Raw genomic sequence first — 15,900 nt, 5'->3', positions numbered from 1 at the left:
TGATTTGCAGGGATGCTGCCACCCAATAGGTAGCGCTGCATGTTCCATAGATCAGCATCCAAATCTAGGAACAGATCTCTGCATGCTTTTAATGAATGGAAACACTTGTTGTTCACATCTAGAGCTGGAAAACCGAATTATTTGCCATGTTTGCACTTGTTACAGGCAGGGGCGTCCTTAGAGATGAGGGGCCCCATTTCAAAGACTATTATGGACCCCTCCCTTCTGGATAAGCCACCGCACTGCAATGCGACCCGCGGCGTCCCTGTTCTTGAGTTCCCTCCCTGACATAACAGGCCCATAGAGAAGGGAATCCCGTACAGGTTTTCAGGGATGAAGCCGACCTCTTCAGTACTGCAGGTTACACGGATGCTACGTATATACGAGCGTGCAGGCGAGGGTTAATTTTTAGCGGTCTTGTCTTGTGCTATAAGGTGGTTCACGAGTCGGAGTCGCGCTGCCAGATCTTTCTTTTCTGCGGAAAACTCCCCGTCACACGGCGCTGGCTGCCAGCGAAGGAAATTAAATCATTTTAAAGTGCTAGACGTGCTGGCGCCAGGCGGGGATGTAAGGTTTAGGGTAACTTTTATATACGTCTGCTCGGGCCCTATGGCTGCGCAGAGATTTTCCGACTTGAAAGAGGCCAGACGTGTACCCAGAGATCCCTCGTACATTTCCTGACAGAAACCCCATTCATTTCTGAGACAGGAATGCGTTCACGTCTTGTGCGCAGAACAAACACGCCGTCCCCAGACAAACACGTATCGTCCCGAGGAGCAACTTAACACTTCCCTGCATTCATTATCACCGTGTTACATTCATCATATATCGGCACTCTGTGTTACCATCTGCAGCTTCTCCGGGTGTTGTGCTCCGTGCTGCTTTATTAGCGCCTACTTTTATTGCCTGCTTACCATATGCAAATGAGGACGTGTGCCTATAAATATTACCGCAGGAGACCCCGACCATCAGACTTTTATTACCCTTTTAAAGGGAGAGTACAGAAAAGTTCAGCTCATTTTTTTTTTCTTCCCCACAGCGCCGTTCTTGTTTACAGGTTGTGTTTGGTACTGCAGCTTGGCCTAAATGGCACTAGATGGAATGATTGCCGTTCAAGAAAATTGCTGATCGTCCAAATTTGAACGATAATCTGCCTGTATAAACTCTTGACATTGTTCGCTCGTTCGAACCATAAATCGTCCGCCTAGATCGGCCCTAAGCTGCTCTATCGGCTAATTTTACGCAAGTCTGGAAGCTTTCTTGGCCAAGCATGAAAGCTTATTCCAGTAGAGGAAGAAGATGCCTCCGATGCCGCTGATCTCCAGGTGGGGCGGATTAGACTAAAAAGAAGGTTGACTGAAAAAATCCAAAAGGCTCTTCTAAACCTATTGGATTGGTGGCGGTCCATCCAGCCGATCCAACTACTGAAAGTCAACGGCATTGGCCGAGTGAAAGGGCGATTTCCGTGGGCCGATGATGAGGCAAGAACGTTCCTAGGAATGTCCCGTTGCCGGATGTTTGACCCACCGATAAGTGATGACATCTTTTAGGCGGCACAAGAAAAATGATCGTTGTTGGCAGCAAATCTCACCCTATGAACCGGCGATGTGCTGCCAACAGTGATGCCAACTCTACGAAGACGGACCATCGTATGAATAATCGTTGGTCTCCTGTAGAGTCTTGAGTGGACCCACGTAAGGCCTGCTAGATGAGTGACGATCTTGTTGATTGGCGCTCATCATCTGTGGCAAATTGCTGGGTGTAAAAGAACCCTTAGCGGTCCCGCTGCCCGTTTGTGTGCTCATTATTGCCGGCCGCGATATCGGGTCGGCCTTCTCACCTTGATATCGCACCTGCCTGCGCGCAGTTAGCTTAGGCTGCGTTCATATTTGACGTTTTATGCTGTGGTTTTTTTTATGTTTCGAACTGCAGCAAAAAAAGCTTCAAAAAACTGCAGCCATTTTTTTTCAAAAAAGCTCAGACATTTTGTTTCATTTTTTTTTTGTAAATGCCTTTTTTAATGTGTTTTTTTTCTGTGGTTTAGAAACGCACATAAATTGCAGCAATAAAGCGGTAATTGTGAACGCAGCCTAAAGCCCGTTTCACACAGGCGATTTTTGCCGCGAGAAAATCGCTTCTTTCTTCCCCCGATTTTTGTTTGTTGGCAATGCTTTTTTTGGGGGGAGAATAATCTTCCATCACATCACTGCCGCCCGCGATAAAATCGCACGTTTTTTTAATCGCAAGAGTCAATAGGACTTTCTAATGTTAAAATCGCACTACAGCGGTTCCATAGGGAAACATGCGAGAAAAAAATCGCACATCTCAGAATGATAGAGCGTGCCGCCATTTTTGGTTCCTTCAACACTACATCAGTGAAAACATCGCAGATGGGAAGGAAACCATCGAAAATGATTTGGTTCATAACCTGCTTTTTTACAGACTCTTGCATCAGGCAAAAATCGCGCAATTTTATTGCCCGTGTGAAACCACCCTTAGGACGCTTCCGTGTTTATCAGTTGTGTCCGGTCAGTGTTTTCATGTCTTGGGGTATGTTCAAAGGCAAAATCCGTAGCATTTCCACATTTTGACTCGAAATCAGCTGTCGATCCACATCTGATTTCAGTCTGTGCCGCCTCCTCTCTCTCCCGAATACTGCCAGCACCGACAGCCCAGCACACATCGGGAACCGCAACTGAGCGCTGCCGGTGGCATTCATGTGATGTCACTCCTGGTGTTTGCTGGGGGTGCAGGTTTCGATTCTGATTTTGATGCAGAAATGCTGGGGATTTAGCTATGGAACGTTCCGCTACGTGGGCCGCACCCTCAGTCGGGCACAACGGGTGACATTGTGGCGCTCTTTTTGCACCAGTCCGCTGTCCGTGGCTGGACAGAAAAACACTGCATGTACGCTGCCCTGTCCGTCGACGGAAGTCATCAGCACCAAAACTGCCATCAACAATCGCACAACGGCGGCTTCAGTTCTGGCGGCGGTTTCCCTCTGGAGTTTCACTACATTGTTAAAGGGCCAGCTACACGGGAACTAAGATGCTATAAAGTGGGATTGGACAAATCCCAGGAGTCTGGTAGCCAACCTGCCCAGAACTTTGCCATCAGTAAGTAACTTTTTTGGATTTTTTTTTTCATTATTGGCTGCTGAAAAACTCCCAGTTCCTTGAGTCGATCAGACTGTCCCTTTAAGGTTCCTTCTGTAAAGTATCCCTCCAGTTAGGGTCATGTGACTGCCTTGGAGTTCCGTGGCTGTAATGTTTCCAGTTGTCTCCAGGACTGACAGCTTAGTATACATTATATACGGTGTATAATCCAATCCAGGCGCCATCTAGGAGGGTGTCCAGATCTTCCCCGATGTAAGAATTCCCGGCGGCCCCCTAATCTGTCCGCCTGACTCCTGAATTATTACAGATTACACCGATTCCAGGGAAGCTCGCTCGCCCACACGTCTGGGAGAGCTGTCATGTCTGCTGCTTTCCGCCTACAGGGACGTCATAAACACGGCGAGGTGTCCGCACTTCTCATCCCAGAATGACTGGAAAACATACTTTATCTAAATGACTATTCCGTATGCCTAATCCGGGCGTGCACATTACATCGCTGTCCGCCGTACGCACGTTTGGCTGACAACTATCCCCCCTGACGCCCCCGTAAACATTGGATCGCTGAGTGTGCCTTTTTATTTCCGTGGTGACAGGGAGGTAAGTCGGTTTGCCAATCCGGCTAGTAAACCATCAACCCGTCCGGTAAGTTCCAAGGCCGGTGGCGGTATTTATTCTTTACTGCCTACATTAATAGTCAGTAAAGAATAATTGCTTCTCGGGAATCTGGCTGGGCAGCAACCAGGGCCGCTAGTAGTTCTACTCACCGAAACGGCTTCGCTCCGGCCACCACAGCTTTTGTAGGCAGAGACCCTGACTCGCCACCCGGCATCTGTGCTGCATGCTCTACGTACAGGAACGCAGAGGCCGGGGAGGAAGCGTACAGAAACTGCGGCGGTCGGAGCAGAGCTGGTTTAGTGTGTAAAACTACTTACCACCATGGTTGTTCCACGAGGGTACTACGGGAGTGCCCTATTACCACTGGGGCACTGTTACTATTGGGGCCATTAAAGGGGCGCACAATCACTATTGAAGTGACTATCAGGCATGTGCTATTATTATCAGGGGCACTGTTATCTTTGGGGCAACTAAGAGGACACCCCATTACTATTGGGTCCACTATTGGGACACTATCATGGGCACTGTTTCTATTGGGGCCACTAAGTGGGTGCACTATTACTATTGGAGGTACTAAGGCGGTGTACTGGGGCCACTGAGAGGCGGCGCTTTTACTACTGGAGTCACTGAGAGCAGGCGCTATCACTACAGGGCCACTGAGAGGTAACATTTTACATTGTGATAAGCCACGCCCCCTGACCACAACCCCTTTTATCTTGGTTGGCAAGAGATAAGCCACAGACAGACACACCTGACGCCGCTCATCTCCCGGAAAACAAAATACTCGGCATATCATAATCCGCCATGGCCGATCCATCCTTATCACGCGATGCAGATAGTCAGCCTAGATCAGCGGATTCGGTAGATTTGAACCTGCATGCGGGCAGCTTTACATCATTTGCACCATTATACTCTAGAATAGCTCACAAATTTCAGATTCTTTCTGCTGTGCTCACCATCGCCCCCTGCTGACGCATGCACTATATATGACCCAGAGGAGTGGGGGAAGGGAGCTGACAACCACTGTCACATTTCTAGTTGAGGAAAATAGTTGTTGGAGTCTTGGGCTTATTAACCCATTGAGAACACCAAGTAGGATCTCGGCACTGTGCCGTCTCATACGACTATATGACCGCGTCCGCACGGCGTTTGCGTCGTGCGAGTTCTGTTTTTTTCCGTGTTTGTTGCGTCCGCATTCACTGTGCTTTTCATGCTAATGTCGTTTTTCCCTCCGTAGACTCTTCCATGATTGTAAGGCGTTGACATGATGGCAGTGAACAGCAGGAACAGCGATTGTGTGACTCTCAGCAATGGCAGCCTCCCATCCAAAACCCATTGTACAGGTCAAACCACATCCAGCGATGGAGAGCAAAGCCCTCCGACCACCGAGGAACCAAGACTTAAGGCCAGTCCCAACGGATGCATTTCCCACAATGGCGCTGCCAAGCCTTGCCCTATGTTTCTAGAGCACCAGAGACCAACGATTGTCCCCCAGTGCTGCCACCACTGCTCCTATCACCCCCCTCTGACCAGCCGGCAAGACTGTCCTCCCCGTAATGGAGGATCTGCGCCTTGTGCACTGAATTCTGGGTGTTCTCCGCAGCACTCAGAGTTCTCTCCGAACTCTGTCTGTCCGAACCATCCACCTGTGTATCACCCCGTCTGCTGCGTGCAGCCACCCACGTCGTTCTGTCTCCACCAATGGCGCGACCATTTTCAGCACCAGCAAGTGCCACCTCACTTGGTGAACATCAGGTCAGTGGATTCTTTTTATATAGTTTACCATCATGTTGTGGGCATGCTCTGTGACATGTGCAGGAAGGGGGAGGAGGGGAGCTGTGACTTTTATGTTAAAGTGTTGTGGGCATGCTCAGTGATCTGTGCAGGAAGGGGAAAGGTCAGCCATGTCCATCACGTATTGACTTCTATGGGACAGTGTTGTGGGCATGCTCGGTGATCTGTGCAGGAAGGGGGAGGAGGTGAGACATGACTTTCACCTATTGACTTCTATGTTAGAGTGTTTTAGGCATGCTCTGTGACATGTGCAGAAAGGGGGCAGAGGTGATCATGACTTTTACCTATTGACTTCTATGGGAGAGTGATGTGGGCATGATCTGTGCAGGGAAGGGGAGGAGGTGAACTATGTCCATCACCTTTTGCAAACAGTGGATTCTGTGTTATCTATATGCTCAACAGATTGTTCTCTTTTTATATAGTTTCTGATCATGTTGTGGGCATGCCCTGTGACCTAAGTAGGGAGGGGGAGGAGGTGAACCATGACCATTACCTACACACATCTATGAGAGAGTGCTTGACCTACTATGTGATATGTCCATAAAAGGGGAGAAGGTGAGCTGTATCCATCACCTATAAGCATCTATGGGAGGGTGTTGTGGGTATACTCTGTGATCTGTGCAGGAAGGGGGAGGAGGTGAACTGTATCCATTACCATTAGGTGTCTATGGGAGAGTCTTCTGCGTACGCTCTGTGACCTATGCCAGAAGAGGGAGGAGGTAAGCTGTGTCCATCAGTTATAGGCTACCATGAGAAAAGTGTTGTGGGCATGTTCTGTGACCTGTGCACGGAGCGGAAGGAGGTGAGCTGTGTCTATCGCCTATTGTGTTATCTATATATACACGTAGATGTCCCCTCTCATTGTAATCCTTCCCTTTAGAGAAGGTTCTAGAAGAGTCAGAATTGCTGCATTCAGTGTGGTAGAAATTTTTGCATTAGGATTCATGCAACAGCATTACATATACTGAGAAATTGACTAGAACATGAACACATAACCCCAAGTAGATCTGGTCAGGACTGAGATCACATGACCATCAGAGGAGAAAGAGGCCAGAAGCTTCAGACAGAAAGGAAAAAGTAACCCGGTATACAGTATATACTGGGGGGTAGCTACATAACCAATGGCCCTTTACTCACACGATAACATTGTATCCCAAGTCACCTGCAATATTATAACTATGACGACCCGAGACGGCTGGATTGTTATAACAGATCATCATTAAAGGGTTACTGGCTCCATTTAGGACAACTGTTAGCGTTAAGGGGTCGTTCCATCGGGATAATCCACTAATGCATCTGCTGGCACAGCAGCGGAGAAAAGTGTAGTAGTAAAAGGTGCCCTTGGCATAAGTACCAGCTGCTAGGGGCCCACTGTAAAAGGAGCATTAAACAACGAGGCTGGCAGGGCGGTTAGTTTTTTCCTGTAGGTTTGGCTTTGCAGTGTTTGGCCATTAATTTCATGTCAACTCACAGAAGGGCACCTGGCGGGGCACCTAGTAGGAGATTTGGGGAAGGGTTGGATTTGCAAGACGACCCCTTTAAATTCTTGAACTCGCTGCTGCTTATGATCATAGTGGAATCGCGGTTTTATGGCGCCACATGGAAACGTGATACTTTTGAGGTCCCTTCTTGCATTCAGTGGACAACCACGTAATGAGTATCCAACAAGAGTCTCGGGGGAACAAGGTTTCTTTTTAAAATCGGATCATTTTTAGTGAAGTTATAGTTTTTGCACAAATACCCCTTAATTTCTATACATTTCTACACATATAAACCCCTTATGGCAGGGACCAATATTTCTAGGTGTTTCTAAGCCATGGACTCCCATAGCGAGTGACTCCTGGGGAGATGACACGCACCTACTGATGCCACCTTTTACACCAAAAAGTACTGACCGAGGTAAAAGGGTTATGGTGTGGGGGCGTGGCTTAAGACAACATGGGATTTTTTTTATTTATTTTTTTACCTGTTATTCCTCTTGGAAATGTATAAATAACCCGACAACGGACTGTCGCCATTCTTATATTGCGGCACTATGCTCTAGAGCCTCTTGTACTAAAGTGTTGGCCAACAATGCCTTCCGTGTTGTTTTGCCAGCTGGTGATGGCCCTGCCAACAACAGATGCCCCACACACAATAGCATTGCCCATTAATGCCTTCATGAAAATGCATGGGTAGTTCATGGGCTATGTATGGTCAATCATAGTCAGGGGCATTTATAGCACTCCTGGTGCCCCATAGCACAATTGCCCCCCCCCCCCTTCCAAAACAACTTTGTAATAGTGCCCCTTCTGTGGCCCCATTCAGTAATGCTGACCTATTCTGTGCCTTCGTTTGCTAATGGTGCCCAATTTTGTGGCCCCACTTAGTAATAGTGCCCCATTCTGTGGTCCCACTTAGCAATAGTGCCCTATTCTGTGGCCCCACTTTGTAATAGTACTGTATTCTGTGTCCCCACTTAGTAATAGTGCCCTATTCTGTGGCCCCACTTAGTAATAGTGCCCTATTCTGTGGTCCCACTTAGTATTAGTACTCTATTCTGTGGCCCCAACTTAGTAATAGTGCCCCATTCTGTGGCCCCATTTTGTAATAGTACTCTATTCCGTGGCCCCACTTTGTAATAGTACTGTATTCTGTGTCCCCACTTAGTAATAGTGCCCCATTCTGTGGTCCCACTTAGTATTAGTACTCTATTCTGTGGCCCCAACTTAGTAATAGTGCCCCATTCTGTGGCCCCAACTTAGTAATAGTGCCCCATTCTGTGGCCCCATTTTGTAATAGTACTCTATTCCGTGGCCCCACTTTCTAATTGTCCCCTCCTACCTAGTCTAGGCTTCTTACTAATGCTACTCCCTCCCTTTCTGCAGGTTGACAGCAAAGTGTTAACAAGCCGCAGATCTGTCACTCACACTGTCAGAAGGTCCGGAAATTGGGTGCTCTATGTGAATAATCTGACTCCTCCCTCATCTCATGCATATACTACAGGTTAGAACAGGAGATGGGGGGGGGGGGGAGGGCAGGGCAGGGTATCCTCCCCATACAGCGTCAGAACCTTGTGATAGTGTGAGTTCCAGATCTCTGCTCGTTAACTCTATACTGCCCAGCTGGACAACCAAGACTGAGGCCCAACGAGTCGGGGGTGCGGCCCGGTGCGATTTATTTTTTATTGGTAGTTAATATTGTTGGTAAGAAATAAACACCTAAATACCGGCATCGGGACTTAACAGTCAAGCCGGTCATTTACCAGCCAGATGGCGAACCTACATGTACCGCCAGAAGTACGAGTCCAACAGGTTGAAGACCTAAACCACAGAAACAAGCTACTCTTTACAGCAGTTCTTTGCTCTTGGGCCCGCCCCCATGACTTCTCCATATGAGCAGGGGATGTCCTGATTGGAGAGCCCCTTTAAGTCCTAGTCTGATCCTAGCCTAGCAAAATGAGTGTAGACAGCTAAATGTTCCTAAATGCAAACATAAGGCTTTCGAGAAGGTTGATGTCTACAGTGGAAGACAATACTGGCCCTTCAGACTCTTTACCTTCCTTCATCTCTCCCTCCCATCTCGGAAAAAAACTCGGGCCAAGACTTTGTCGGATAATTACATGTTAAAAATCCGATTCCACTCATTCTCACCTGATCCCACTGAGCTCCTCCCGGGTCTTTGAGGTGACTCTTTGGGCGAAGCCTCTCTTGACTTTTGTTGGGTTCCTGTCTTCTTTCGGCTGCGGGAATTCTCAGGACAATTTGTAATGGGGTTTTGTGAAAGGCTAAAAAAAAGAAGGTAACAATCCCGTTTGTCTCCAGTTACAGTCCACAAAATATGTTGACAGATTCTTTGTGTCATCAATATTCTTCTTGCTGGAGATTCGGGAGGGAACCGTCTGCCGAGGGATCTTCCCAAGAGAACATGATCGTTCCTCGGTGAACTAAGCCGACCCGGCCGTCCATTAGCTTCATTGTGGTAGAGAAGAAAACCTGGATTATGTGAACATTCCCCTTCGCGTCGCTCTCTTCTGTCTGTTTCTCAGTTACAGAGCGCTATGTGACAACCAACATGGCTGCCACGGCGTTATCGCCCTTCCTTTCCAAGCTCATGAATGTCAACTGTGTGATACGTAATCTACTGCCTTATCCATATCTGCCAAGAGTCCCCTTTATTTACAGGACTGTCCCATGAGCCGGACCACAAAAGAGGTGGGTGCTTAAGGACATTTGCATAAAAAGGGGCGTTGTCAGTTGTTTTAGGGGCATTCCTAAAGTTGTCGGATAAATATGCCTCATGATTAGTGATGACCTGTGATGACCGTTCTGGTTCATCACCCAGCTTTCCTGGAAACCGATATAAAAACCAATGGCCAATCAGGATTTCTTGTGCGAAGAGGGTCATGTGGTCTGCTGACGGATCCGTGTTAGTAAATGCGCACATCCCCATAAAATACCAAATCTGGTGTATCTTTTAACCCCTTAATGACGCGGACTATTTTGAACCTAAAGATGCGAACATTTTAAGGGGTTTTCATCTCCACATTTCAAAACATATACGTTTTTTAGTTTTTTGTTGATATGGCCGTATGAGGGCTTGTGTTTTGTGGGGTGAGCCGTAGTTTTTATTGGTACTAATTTTGGGTGCCTGTATAACTTTTAGTATTTCTTTGGAGGGCAGGGAGGAAAAATCATAATACCTGCCCTTTTTTTTACAGTGTTAATCATGCAGCATAAATGATATAAGGTTTTTCTGCAGGTTGGTACGATTATGCCAAAATTATATATACTTTTAGTTTTTTTAGGTTTTTCCACTTTTGCAGAATAAAATCCTTTTTGGGGCAAATTTTTTTTTTTGCATCGCTGCACTAAAAGCCTCATAACGTTATTAGTTTTCCATGGACGGACCTCCATGACGGCTTGTTTTTTGCGTGACTGTAGCTTCTATTGGTACCATTTTGGGGTACATATGGCTTTTTAAAATCCCTTTTACTGCATTGGGGGGGGGGGGGGGGGCAAATGAACAAAAAAAGCATTTTGGCTGCGTTGTTTTATTTTTTTTTACAGGATGTTGAATTTATTTTATGGGTCCTTACAGATGCGATGATACCAAATATGTGGGGCTTTACTTTTCTTTGCATTTTTTTTTTTTTAGAAGAAAGTGCAAAAAAGTTTTATTTAGTTTAGGTTATGTTTTTTTTTTTTTTACTCTTATGGCCCTGTAGGGGACTTGAACCTGTGATGCTATGATCGCTGTGGTAGAACATTGCAGTACTTCTGTACTGCAGTGCATTATCACTTATCATAGCATCGCAGGCCATGGCAGACCTGGACGCCGTTGACTGGCATCTGGTTACCATAGCAACACATCGGCGGAGGGCCAAGGAACACCATCCCTCTGTGAACGTTTTACATCGTGGCATAGGGGGGGGGTTAACAGTAGGGATCGGTGTCACGGTGGAAGGTTGCCTGTTAGTCACAGCCAACTCCTGCTGTGAATGGCATAGGGTTAGATTATGGGCCTGCACCATCCATAGGACGTAACTGTATGCCCATTCACAAGAAGCTCTTCCTACCCAGGGCCTACATTTACACCCAAGAGCGGGTAGGGGTTAATAGGACTCTGCAGTCTGATGTTCTTCTTCCTCTGTTATTCTTCCTGGAAATCTATAAATGAATTGACTACTGGGTGATACCATTCCTCTTTTCAAAAAGGTGTGTTCCTACTCCCCAACCAGGGTGTAAGGACACACCCAATTGACGAGGTTAACAGTAACAGCCAGGCATGTAGTTATACATTTCCAGGAGGAATAACAGAGGAAAATAACAATGTAGAATTCTAATGAAATATGCTCCTGGGGAATAGGCTTTCTACTTATCCCCTCCGAGCAGATGACCCGGCTCCTGGGATAATGTCCCTCTGATATTACCAGGAACCTAATATGGTAGGAGACCTGCGCTCCCCATCTGCTGCCGCGGCGGCGTCATGTCTCTGGTTGTCGTCCAGGCCTTGTACTGCAATTATATTGGCAGGCAGAAGAGCGATAATTAGGAGGGAACTGGTTACAGCATCAAGCACTTCATCCTCCCCGAGATTAGATATCAGTGACTGCGCTCATGTAGCGTTACGGTAATTGGGCGCTCGTTATAGGAATGATTTCATTTTACAGGCGTTTCCTCGCTTCACTTAATTTTACACCACGAGCAACATTTACTAAATGTGTTAAAACTGATAGTCCGGAACACTCGATAATCCGGAATCCAGCATCAAAAAGTACATGAAGGCGAACGTCATGCGAATGCTTAAAGAGGCCTGTTGTGTCCTCTGATCAGTGGTGTACATAGAAGAGAGGGGGCCCCGTAGCAAAGATCAAAATGGGCCCCTTATGGAGGCGATGGGTTTTGGCACCCGGGAGAGAAGGGTCTGGGGTCTGTTTCCCCTCCACTCCCTTTCTATGATCCTTAAAGGAGTTATCCCCAAATCAACTTTTATCAGCTATCCATACTATACATAATAAGTCTGATTGGTGGGCGTCTCGCCGATCCCTGGAATAGAGGTTCTGTGTCCCCCACTTCTCATCGCTGCAGGCTTGCTGAACCCAACTGCAGTGACGTGGTGGTCCCACAAGAGCGGCGCCGCCCCATTCAACTGCTCATTGATTTCCAGCAATCCCATAGAAGATGAGTGGAGAGGTACCGCGCATGCACAACTGCTGCTCCATCCAATGTCACTACGGGTGGATGCAGTGAGAGAAGTGGGCAATGGGACCCCAGTTCTTGGAATTGGTAGGGATCTCAGGGATTATCCCAAAATTGACTTTTATCGACATTTTCCAACCGCCTTCTTTTTCAGCCATTCAGTTCCTCTGAAGAAGGCAGTCCTGCATTGGTTCAAGCCATTGAGTAGAAAAAGGAGTGGGACCAAACATCACCAGGCCTCCTATCTCCATGAGCCCCATAACAGCGGCAAAGCCCTTGGTCCCACTGACTCTATCATACCTCTTCTTTGTGCACCCACGTCTCCTGCACTGGCCTCCATTAGATTCAGCTCTTGGCGCTATGACTCTGTCGAGTGGACGGTTTCTTCTGTTCACTGTCAATGGGTGACGCCAGTGGGTGGAGGAGATCTGATGTCATCCGTTGACATTGAATGGAGGAGATAACCCTCTTGGTAGAGTCAAAGCCGAGGTGAGTATGGGGTGGAGGGATGTACAAAGAGTTAGTGGGCCGCAAAGCTATGCAGCCAACCCCATTGATCCAAGGGCACAAAGTACTTTTTAAAGGGCTTGCCTACTTTGTAATCTGCTATACACAAATATGGTTTATTACAGGGGACTCTGTAGACCCCTGGTGCTTATGCACTCTTTATTTCAAGCCCCCTGCTGACTGTGAAAACATTGGACAAGGCTCTCATACGAATGAAAAAAATGGCAGTCACCTGATATAACCATGTGACCGCTTTCCCGGTTGTTCCCTCCAGCTTCCTTCCCTTCTATAAAGGACTAAACTAGTTGAACACATGTGCAGGTAGCGAAAGGACCCATATCTGCGAAGGAGGGAGGGACCGATGGGCAAGGGGTAAGTTAACCACATAACCACTTCCCCATCTGTTTCATCCTTCCCTTGGGTCCCTTTTACTGCCTATACCTGTGCAAAGAAGGAGCCAAGAGGGAACAGCCAAAGAAGTAGCCAAGGGGGAACAGCCAAAGAAGTAGCCAAGGGGGAACAGCCAAAGAAGTAGCCAAGGGGGAACAGCCAAAGAAGTAGCCAAGGGGGAACAGCCAAAGAAGTAGCCAAGGGGGAACAGCCAAAGAAGTAGCCAAGGGGGAACAGCCAAAGAAGTAGCCAAGGGGGAACAGCCAAAGAAGTAGCCAAGGGGGAACAGCCAAAGAAGTAGCCAAGGGGGAACAGCCAAAGAAGTAGCCAAGGGGGAACAGCCAAACAAGTAGCCAAGGGGGAACAGCCAAACAAGTAGCCAAGGGGGAACAGCCAAAGAAGTAGCCAAGGGGGAACAGCCAAACAAGTAGCCAAGGGGGAACAGCCAAAGAAGTAGCCAAGGGGGAACAGCCAAAGAAGTAGCCAAGGGGGAACAGCCAAAGAAGTAGCCAAGGGGAAACAGCCCAAGAAGGAGCCAAGGGGAAACAGCCAAAGAAGTAGCCAAGGGGGAACAGCCCAAGAAGGAGCCAAGGGGGAACAGCCCAAGAAGGAGCCAAGGGGGAACAGCCCAAGAAGGAGCCAAGGGGGAACAGCCCAAGACGGCGCCAAGGGGAAACAGCCCAAGACGGCGCCAAGGGGGAACAGCCCAAGACGGCGCCAAGGGGGAACAGCCAAGGGGACCGCCCTGACTTTCATTAGTATGGATGGGAGAGCAACATGTCCAAACTTTTCACAGACAGCAGGGGGCTTTAGAGTATTGTAAGTAATCTCAAGGCCCCCTGCTGGCCATGATGTTCAGTGTGCAACTGACTTCTTCCAGGTTTGGAGTGGCACATCAGGAGGAGAGTATGACTTATTCCTTGTATTCTACGCCATTCCGTGCCGTACGCTCGCTGATGGGATCATTTATACGAATGGTACAATGAACGATAGATTAGCCGCCTTTACTGTCCTATTGAGAAAACATCCGTGAAATGCTGAGCCGGACATACGACTTAACGGAGGAACTGAATGATAATTTTTCTACCAACAGCTTACTTTATTTTGGCCGTGTGTTCTGTAGACTGACCACAGACGGCCTACATGTGGCAAGACAGCCAGGAGCATTCACATTCATATGGCTCTGGTTGCTGAAGGCCCTTCACACACAATGACTCTTTTTTTCAACCGCTGACGAACTTTTGGTGGTTTGAAAAGCCATTATCAAGGGTCTGAGCAGTGTTTTATGATCTTGAGGAGCATCTTTGTTGATGGCTCTGAGACGTCTATATCTTTACAACCTTCATAGATTAGTGATCCTTGATAGTATGCGGCCTTCAACATGTAAAATGTTAGACAACGTGTTGGCCATGCCAGCTGAACAGACCGACTCGCCAATACAACTTTGTTCTATTGATCCACCACCCCAACCTTTACACGCTTGTGGTGACCATATTCTGGCCCCTCGGGGCCCCTCAGTAGGACGTGTGCCGGACTTTCTCTTGAGAATATGGACTTGCAATTTGCACATGTGTTGGTCAGACGGAGCGTCTTGTCATGTAGGGTTTCATTACTGGCACATAAGTCCGATACAGGGAAGGTTTCGGCTGGTAAATTCTGAGAGGTTCCACCGGGGCCGCGCTGCCCTCTCTGCCGATTTTTTTGGCTTCTTTTCAAAAAGTGACTCATAAAGGCATGTTAAAAAGCCTTTTTATTGTTCCTTCAAAAGCTTTTATTTGACTCCCCGAGCAGTAGGCAGCTTTTCCGATGAAATCAAAGTGTTTTAGAAGAGGAACATTCCTGTGCGGACTTACAGCCGATGACGTCTGGGTCTGAAAAGTGACATGAAGCAAATGTCAGTTTCCTTAATCTTCTGTAGTTTGTTTTATGGTTTTCCTCAGAGGTTACTTGTCATCTCCTTCGGCTGGAAACAATGAGCAACTTGTAACATCACGTTACCTCTTATATACTTCATTACAGGGAGATTTATCATAGACTGTCACCAAAACTCTACTAGCCAAAACCGAACTGTTTACTACCCATTCAGCTCCCTCTTCTTGTACATAGGGGGCAGTATTATAGTAGTTATATTCTTGTACATAGGGGGCAGTATTATAGTAGTTATATTCTTGTACATAGGGGACAGTATTATAGTAGTTATATTCTTGTACATAGGGGACAGTATTATAGTAGTTATATTCTTGTACATAGGGGGCAGTATTATAGTAGTTATATTCTTGTACATAGGGGGCAGTATTATAGTAGTTATATTCTTGTACATAGGGGGCAGTATTATAGTAGTTACATTCTTGTACATAGGAGGCAGTATTATAGTAGTTATATTGTTGTACATAGGGGGCAGTATTATAGTAGTTATATTCTTGTACATAGGGGACAGTATTATAGTAGTTATATTCTTTTACATAGGAGGCAGTATTATAGTAGTTATATTCTTGTACATAGGGGACAGTATTATAGTAGTTATATTCTTGTACATAGGAGCAGTATTATAGTAGTTATATTCTTGTACATAGGGGATAGTATTATAGTAGTTATATTCTTGTACTTAGGGGGCAGTATTATAGTAATTATATTCTTGTACATAGGGGGCAGTATTATAGTAGTTACATTCTTGTACATAGGGGCAGTATTATAGTAGTTATATTCTTGTACATAGGAGCAGTATTATAGTAGTTATATTCTTGTACATAGAGAGCAGTATTATAGTAGTTATATTCTTGTACATAAGAGGCAGTATT

General features: G+C 46.8%; 1 protein-coding gene across 1 annotated transcript in view; it reads left to right on the top strand.

The window, feature by feature from the left end:
* DISP1 (dispatched RND transporter family member 1) overlaps nt 1–15,900 on the top strand; it is a 96,269-nt gene that overhangs the window by 26,267 nt on the left and 54,102 nt on the right. The window contains exon 3 of the mRNA XM_066595183.1: nt 4,969–5,486. Within this exon, the coding sequence (XP_066451280.1) occupies nt 4,996–5,486 (491 nt within the window). The 5' untranslated portion in view covers nt 4,969–4,995. The remainder of the gene's footprint in view (nt 1–4,968; nt 5,487–15,900) is intronic.

Source organism: Eleutherodactylus coqui, chromosome 3 (genome assembly GCF_035609145.1).
Source record: "Eleutherodactylus coqui strain aEleCoq1 chromosome 3, aEleCoq1.hap1, whole genome shotgun sequence".
Taxonomy (NCBI): Eukaryota; Metazoa; Chordata; class Amphibia; order Anura; family Eleutherodactylidae; genus Eleutherodactylus; species Eleutherodactylus coqui.
This window is presented reverse-complemented; position numbering and strand designations above follow the sequence as displayed.